Source organism: Gossypium hirsutum, chromosome D11, assembly GCF_007990345.1.
Source record: "Gossypium hirsutum isolate 1008001.06 chromosome D11, Gossypium_hirsutum_v2.1, whole genome shotgun sequence".
NCBI lineage: Eukaryota > Viridiplantae > Streptophyta > Magnoliopsida > Malvales > Malvaceae > Gossypium > Gossypium hirsutum.
The window spans coordinates 63,817,983-63,826,673 of NC_053447.1; the positions used below are offsets into that span (position 1 = coordinate 63,817,983).

Sequence of the window (8,691 nt, forward strand, 5' to 3'; positions counted from 1 at the left end):
GTTAATGTCAACTTAAAACTTGATTCAATTTCATATCAATTTTTTTTTATAGTTTAGTTATATGTTTGATTGATTGAATTAATTTGGTAAAATGCTTATTTAGCCCTCCAACATTAAAAAAAATCTTTTTAGTCCTCCATTTAATTTTTTTCCTCTCTTTAACCCTCAAACTTGCATTTTTTCTATCAAATCACTCCAATAGATATTAACTTTGCTGACGTGGACATACACCTGGATGTCAAGTCAACAATTAATTCATTTTTAATTTATATATTTTTTAATAATTTTATAATTTTTATTTTTATTTTTACCGAACCCTGCTGTTCAATTTATAGATTTATATGTAAATATAGGATTTTCACATGCTGAGAAAGTTCTATAAATAGTTCAACATAGGAGCTCTTCACCTCACACCAATTCATCTCATTTAGTAGTGTTTCCAACATACAGAATTACTATCTAACAAAATGTCTTCTTCAAAGCTTCCTTCTTCAACTCATGGATCCATGTCCAACCAAAAGCGTCCCACAGCCAAGTTTCATCCTAGCCTTTGGGGGGATATTTTCCTTTCGTCTCCAACAACGGTAAAGAGTTTAGATACATACGTGTGTTTGCACATGAGTAAATATCAGTCGTTAGTATATTGTTTAGCTTAAATCACATATATACAAGTGTTTGCACATGAGCAATTATGTTTTCGTGTTTATATTGATTTCGTATTGTACTACATTACAATTTTGCAGAACGTTGATGCTAAAACTAAACTGCAACATGAAGAACTGAAAGAAGAAGTAAGGAGGATGATTAAGGTAGTGATGGATGATGAGTTGCTCTACAAATTGCGTTTAATTGATACAATCAAACGGTTGGGTGTGTGTTACCGTTTTGAAAGAGAGATAGAGGAAGTATTGGTCAATATTTATAAGCATGACTATAAGGATGACCAAACTCTCGAGACTACTTCTCTTCAATTTCGATTGCTTAGAGAGAAGGGATTGGGTGTCCCTTGTGGTGAGTCCATTTTCCTTCCCATTTTTCACGTCAAATCTTGTTTTTTTATTGTTTTAACTTGTAATTAGGGTCAGCAAAATAATTTAACTGTTTTGATTCAAAAAAATTGTCCAGCTCCTTCACCATTAACTTGAATCGATGATCCAACCCAATCAAAATTGTTAAAAAAATAAAATAAATTTTTTAAAATATTTACTCTATAATTCAACACAAATAAATAATCAATTCAATACTCTAGATCGAGATCTATATTATTTTTACTTAAAATCCATATAAAAGTAATTGCATGTAATTATTTTCCTATAATAATAAATTATGATGGTCATGACCACGATGAAAATCGTTGTCATATTGTGCATCTTAATTTTTTTTCTTCGAGTTAGTTTTCTCTTTTTGCTACAAAACTTTGTTGTTGAGGGTTTATATTTTAGATTTAATTTCTCTATATTACAATGATTAATATAATAATATTTTCTTGGGCTTAGTAGAATGGTTCAACAAGTTCAAAGATGATGAAGGAAACTTTAACATGTCCTTAACAAGTGATGTGAAAGGCTTACTAGAATTGTATGAAGCTTCATATTTACGTGTGCATGGGGAAGATATACTTGAAGAAGCTCTTGGTTTCACCACCACTCATCTTGGTTTAGCCAAAGCTGCTGAGACTATCGAATATCCCCTTTCAGCCTTAGTCTCCCAAGCTCTATACCGACCCATCCGCAAGGGCTTGTCAAGGTTGGAGGCTAGGCGATTCATTTCCTTTTACCAAGACGATCCTTCACATAACAAAACGCTATTGAAGTTTGCAAAGTTGGATTTCAACTTGTTACAAATTTTACACAAGGAAGAGCTAAGCAAGATCTCAAGGCAATATATTACTCCTTTAACATTCAACATTAATTGTTTATCCTAATTTAAAAGGACTAATTGATATCAAATAATGAACTATACATAGTTAGGCTAATGTGGGTTTTGTTTCAGGTGGAAGAATGGTTTAGACTTAGCTACAAAACTACCTTTTGCTCGAGATAGATTTGTAGAATGTTACCTTTGGGTATTAGGAGTGTATTTTGAGCCACAATACTCTTTTGCTAGGGAGATATTAGTAAAAACATTTGTCATGACATCAATAATGGATGACACATATGACTCATATGGCACACTTGAAGAACTTCAACTCCTCAAGAATGCAATCCAGAGGTTAGCAACTTCTATATTTACACAGGATTCAATTTTAAAGCGATTCAATTAGTTCATGTGATCATGTATAAAAAAAAATTCAAAATGTCTGATTTTGAACTTTTCTCTAATTGATTTTCAGGTGGGATGTTGATTATATAGATCAACTTCCAGAATACATGAAGTCATTTTACAAGCCATTATTAGATTTTTATGGAGAAAAGGAAGAGGCAATGATTAAGCAAGAAAAATTATATCGTGTCAAATATGCGAAAGATGCAGTACGTTCGTATTTTATCTTATTTTTTAAATAATTTTACATAAATAATAAAAATTAGTAACCCTGTTCTCATATATTAAATGGGAAAAGTGTCGAATATAAGTGGAGTTGGCAAGGAGACAAGGAGTTATTTTGTTATCCTTAAATATAGATATATGTTCAACATGAGCATATTCCATTTTATAAAATAAATATTTATATTTAAAGGATTATAAGTTAATACATATGTACTCTAAATTTGAAATTTTATTATGACCTAAAGGTAATGACCTTTTTTTTTTTGACCCTTTTTATAGTTTAAACAAGTGTCAGAAGCTTATTTTGTGGAGGCGAAATGGTTTAATGAAAACTATGTTCCAACAATGAAGGAGTACATGAGCAACGCAGTTGTATCTGCTGGTTATATCATGTTAATCGTCACATCTTTTGTTGGAATGGGAGATTTTGTGACACCTGAAATTTTTAATTGGGCATCTAACAACCCTAAAATCATTTATGCTTCTTCCTTTATTGCTCGTATCATGAATGATGTTACTTCACACAAGGTATTTTTTTTCGAATTTTGCAAGAGTATGTTCAATAACTTATATTTGATTTCAATAACTTATATTTGATGAATAAAACTAATATAAATATATAGTTTGAGCAAGAGAAAGGGGACTGTGCATCGGCTGTTGAATGCTACATGAGAGAACATGCAGTTTCAGAAGAAGAAGCATGTAGTGAATTGATGAAGCAAGTGGAGAATGCTTGGAAAGATATAAACCAGGAATTGATATTTAGTGAGATATCCAAAGTTGTTCCAGGGCCGGTTCTTACACGAATTCTCAATTTTACAAGGTTCAGCGATGTCATTTACAAGAATGAAGATGGGTACACACATGTTGGGAAAAATACAAAAGATGGAATAACTTCTTTGCTCATTGATCCAATCTCAGTCTCTTATTGAGGAATTAAGAGTCTATATTATCTAGCTATCCATTTCGTGTGTATTGCTGTTATAGGTTATATTGTGTTTAAGATGTTATTTAAATCCTAATATCTCAATAATCCATAGTGTATGTTTGTGTCACTTTTACGTGTCATTTTATGTTTGAGGTGTTATATCACCTCAATAATTTATGGTATATTTATGTTACTCTTTTGTACTATGTTTTATGTCATATTTCAATAAATTTTCAGTTCTCATGATTTCTTGAGCCTTACGGGTTGGTGAATGAATCAAGCATTGTTATTTAAATGAGTTTCATGCATGGTTGTTCTTTTGGTGCCGTTCTGAGTTGGTCTGAAATGATTTTTGCTTATGAGATTTCAGTGCAAGGGATCATGAGTGGTAGTTGTGTTATTGTGTTACAAAGGGCTAATACTTACAGTATATCAACATGGGATGATGGTGAATGAACCTTGGCTTTAAAGTTTTTTAGGTGTTAAAGATGGTAAGTTTGATCTCTTGGGGTTGTTTGAGGTGTTTTTATGTGATTGCTTAAGAGATTAAAGGTATGTGTTTTAAAGAAAAATGGATCGTGGAAGGAAGTGTGGATAATCAACCGTGCATTTTACTGGAGGGAAGTGCAATCGGTAGGGGATTTCTAAGAGAGTTGAGATTCATCAGTTGGATAAAAATTCTCGTAAAATAGTTGGAGAGCAATATGAGGCTAGTGAACAGATGGTGAGTAATAGAGTTGTTGACACCATTTTTTTGACAAAACGGGTCGACTTGAATTTTAAAATGAAAACGAAGAAAACAGAAATCGCCACCAATCTTTTTTTTATAAAATGTGATTGGGCCACCTTGAAAAGTGGTTGTTTTTAATAAACAATTTAATTTTATTAAAACAACGATTTTGGTCCACGAAATTTAAAAAATGAGCTCGGGAGTCGGTTACGTACGAGGAAGGATTAGCACCCTCGTAACGCCCAAAATTGGTACCTAGTTGATTAATTAGTGTCTTAGTATCGATGATGGAAAGCTTGAAAGAAAATTTGAAATATGATCCCTTCTTAATAATGTTATTAAAATGTGTGAATAAATCGAAAGGGGAATTAAAGACCTACTTGCCTTGAAGTAACGAAATATCACATCCCCGTAAGTTAGGACACAAAATTCGAGAATTTAGAGAATAATCTTGCCTTTTTGAAATGCCATAATTTAAAATCAAAAGGATATTTTGCTAATTAGGTTTAACGAGAAAACCGAAACCCCGTAAGTTAAGGCACGATTTCTCGAATTGCTAACATGCAAAATATTTCCTTATTTCAAGATTTCTTTTATTTTGAAATTTTAAAAGGATATTTTTCTATTTAAGTTTAACGAGAAAATCGAAATCTCGTAAGTTAGGGTACGATTTCTCGAATTGCCAAAACGCAAAGTATTACCCTTTTTAAAAAAAATTAATTTGAATGAGCATTAATGGAATATTTAAAAAAAACAGTATGTGTGCATTTTGATTATATTCGAGAAGAAATCATTTTTTTTAAAAAGGGATCGTACATGACTAATAACGATAATACGATACATGTTTAAAACAATTAAGACATAATATACATCATCATAAAATACATATATAACATTAATACTAATGAATTTTAGTGCCAATATACATGAATAATAATAATAATGCAAGTAATAATGTAACAATAACAATAATGCAATGACAATAAACATAATACCAATAAATCTAGATATTAAAAATACTTGAAAATAACAAATGAATAAATGATAGAATAAAATTGCAATAATAATGGTTAAAATAAATAAATGAAACAAATCAAAAAAATGAAATTAATGTAATTTTGACCAAAAAATTGAAAATAAATAAATAAATAACATTAAATAAAACTATTTTATTTCCCTTTTTAAAAAAATTAAAAAATAAAAAATAATAATAATAAATAAACAGACCAGGGACCGAATTGAAAATGGACTGAAACGGGGTCAGAATCACAAATAAGTAAAAAAGGTGGCTCGGGGCTAAAATGAAACACGCTTAAAGGATGAGGGATCGACTAGGAAATATTCCCATCCCTCAAACGCAGTGTTTCAGCTCGGACCAAAATGAAACTATCAGAAAATTATGCGGCCAAAATATAAGAACCACAAAGACCCGATTGCACTACAGCTCAAAAGAGGAGGGGCCTTGCGCGCAAATAGCCCCTTCACCGTAGAAACACGCGGATCCTGAGGGCCAACGGGTCGGGTCACGGAAGGATACCAAAACGACGCCGTTTTAGGGCTATTGTAACCAGCCCTAAACGACGCTGTTTGGTCGACCTACAAAAGTCACATTTTAAAGAAAAAAACTTCATTTCCCCATTGTTTTCCGGAAAAAATGAGAGTTTCCTTTCAAAACTCTCTTGCTCCGGCCGTTAAGTCTCCTTGGGCCTCCGCCGCGCCGCCTCCATGGCCGGTGGCCGGAGTGGTGCGAAACGGCTTTTTGGCCCTCTCTCCACGGTGTTCCTGAAGGCTAGGCCTTCTCAACCGTGGGATCGAGAGAAAAAAGAAAAGACCCCTCCTTGTTCAACTCCGGTGATGGCGAAAATGGATTCCGACGCCGACCTTCGAAGCAAACAGGTATTTCCTCCTTTCCCCTTTGCTTTGTTTTTGTTAAGGAGGGTCGTAGAAGATAAACAAAAAATGAAAAATAAAATAAAATAAATAAACAAAACACAAAAACAGAGAAAAAGAAAAGAAAAAAAATGAAGTCAACCTTTTTTTAAGCTTTTGGATCTGCTCTTTTTTATTAACTAGTTGTAAAAAGAAAAAGATGCAAAAATGGTGCTCGGCTTTTTATTGCCGATTTGTTTCTATTTTTCTTTCTATTTTGCTGCTTGCGTGTTTTCTTGTCTTGCAGGTGCCAGAGGTGCTGGTGGAGCGGGTGGAGGTGCAGAAGTCAGAAGGCAGGTGGTGCGACGCAGTAGGGGGCTAGGGTTACTATTTCTGTGTTGTATTTTGGACCGTCTAGGCCATTAGGGTTTTGGCATGTAATTGGGTTAGTGGTCTATGTTTTGGGTACTGGGCTCGGGTTTAGACTAGGCCAGGTCTGGTTTAGTTTGGGTCTGTTAGGGTTTTCGGCCATTGTTTGGGCCCTAGGCAAATTTGGGCTTATACAGGAGTCATTCTTGGGCTAGGAGACAATAGAAAAGTTAGATCTATATAGGAAATTGAGGATAAGTTTTTAACAACAATGAAGAAAAAGAGAGAGAGAAATGCAAGGAAGAAGAGGTCTAGTTGATTTGGACAGAATGTGATTCTTGATTTGGTATAGGACCGATTGACTGTAAGTTGGATTGTTTAAAGAAATTCTAAATTATAATAATGATTTATTTGGCCCTTAAACTTTATAAAAAAAATTTTAGTTCTACATTTAATTTTTGGTTTTTTTAACCTTTAAATTTATATTTTTAAATTGTATGTATTGTACGGAGTAAGATGTATATCAGGGTATTGAATGCCTTAATTAGCTAATTGCTAACTGGCAGTGTGAATGGTTGCCAGTAGAATGGTCTACAGTTCGTTTTTGAATAAGTCCTCAGACTGGGGGATTCCCTTTCTTCTTCCCTTGTAAGGATTGGATGCTCTAGAGGTCTCAACGGAGGCATGGTACGAGAGTCAAATGCCACATAAATGCGAAATGGCCAGCTGCCCATTACTAAGCGAAAGCCTTTCTCACGTGTCTTCTTGTGACCGGGTCAGTTGAGGTCAAGCCCAGTATATAGCTTCTAGCTCGACAAGACTAGCAAAGATGCTAGCGGGCCTAGCTACCAAGGATGGCAAAGCGAGGGACAGAGAAAGTCAAGTCATACAGATTTTTTGTTAAGAATTTGATTACAATTGAGTAACTTATTAGATACAATGTCTTGAAATGGATCTATAGGACCAAAAAAGTTCAATTCAATTGATTAAGAATTTGATTAGATAGAAAAATAAATGAGTAGCATAAATATGCCACAATTTTTTGAGGTGTCAAGATTTATATATTACTTTAAATGTAAAATACAACAATAACAAGTTTTTTTTTTGCCAAATAAAAGTGATTGCATCTACGTAAATTTTTCTACATGTAGTCATCTCCATCTTTGTAAAGGAAATCAATGATGTCTGTAAGATTGAGAATTTGGGTAAGAGCCAACATTGGAACTAGCTTAGATGTTTACTAATTATCAACTCATGATTTATATTATACTCATCACATATAGGTTATTGAAAATACTCCTCGAAATTTGCGGAAAAAAATCACCTTGTGTGAAGCAATATCATCCATGAGACGATAATTTTTTTTCTCAACCAATTTAAAATTTTATTAATAGAAGAAAACCACGTAATTTTAATAGGGGTGAAGGAAACAATGCCATACTACAACACCAATAAGAAATGAACAATGAAATACACGCAGCCAAGACACAACCACACAAAAAAACCACCAGGACTGAAGATCAAATTGTCACGTCCCGAAATATAGGGGGTTAATTAAAATAGTTAAACAAGAAATGAATTAAGTTTTATGGCTAAATGTTAGAGAGTCCTCCCTAGAGACCTAATTTCAAGCTCTCTTCCTCTCATTTTATTTTCGACAACTTAGGGTAAAATCACACCCAAAATATATATGGTCAGGAATTAAGGCTAAACAAGAAATGAGTCTTAGGCTTGCTAGAGGACCTAGGTTTATTTCTTTTTATTTTTGGTCAAATTTTGGGATATTTACCCTTCGCACCCCTAGGGTTAACAAATCCTAGCTATTTAGTCATTCTTTGTCACGTCCCAAAATATAGGGGGTTAATTGAAATAAATCATTAAGAAATTGAATAGGCTTGATGGTTAAATAGTTAGCGCACTCCCTAGAGGTTTTAGGTTCAAGTCACTGTTAAGCTCAATATGTAATTATAACATGTTATATAATCAAATATGGGTTTAAACAAGTTTACAAAAGCTCTTTCGATGAACCAAGGTTGATTAATGACTAAAATGTAATGTTTTTAAAATTTTTGGATTGGTGTAACGATGTCGAGGGTATCACGTAGCGACTGTGCCAAAACAGTGAGTGTCGCTCGACATCAAGGGTCAATGGTCACAATGACACTTTCTATCGGTTTCACGTCGAAATGTTGAGAGTCTATCGTCGCAACTTCACCAATTGTTTGCACAATAACATCTAAGCATCAACCTAATAGTTTTGCTCAGTGAATGATTTTATTCAACAATTCATCTTGTACAACTCTTGGTT

General features: G+C 33.4%; 1 protein-coding gene across 1 annotated transcript; it reads left to right on the forward strand.

The window, feature by feature from the left end:
- The first annotated feature begins 415 nt into the window (after positions 1-415).
- LOC107929748 ((+)-delta-cadinene synthase isozyme XC14) lies at positions 416-3,456 on the forward strand. Its single transcript, XM_016861255.2, has 7 exons — positions 416-584; positions 744-1,011; positions 1,500-1,878; positions 1,993-2,211; positions 2,333-2,471; positions 2,767-3,015; positions 3,111-3,456. The coding sequence occupies exons 1-7, from the start codon at positions 468-470 to the stop codon at positions 3,417-3,419; spliced, it is 1,680 nt and encodes a 559-aa protein (XP_016716744.2). The 5' UTR covers positions 416-467; the 3' UTR covers positions 3,420-3,456.
- Positions 3,457-8,691: the final 5,235 nt, after the last annotated feature.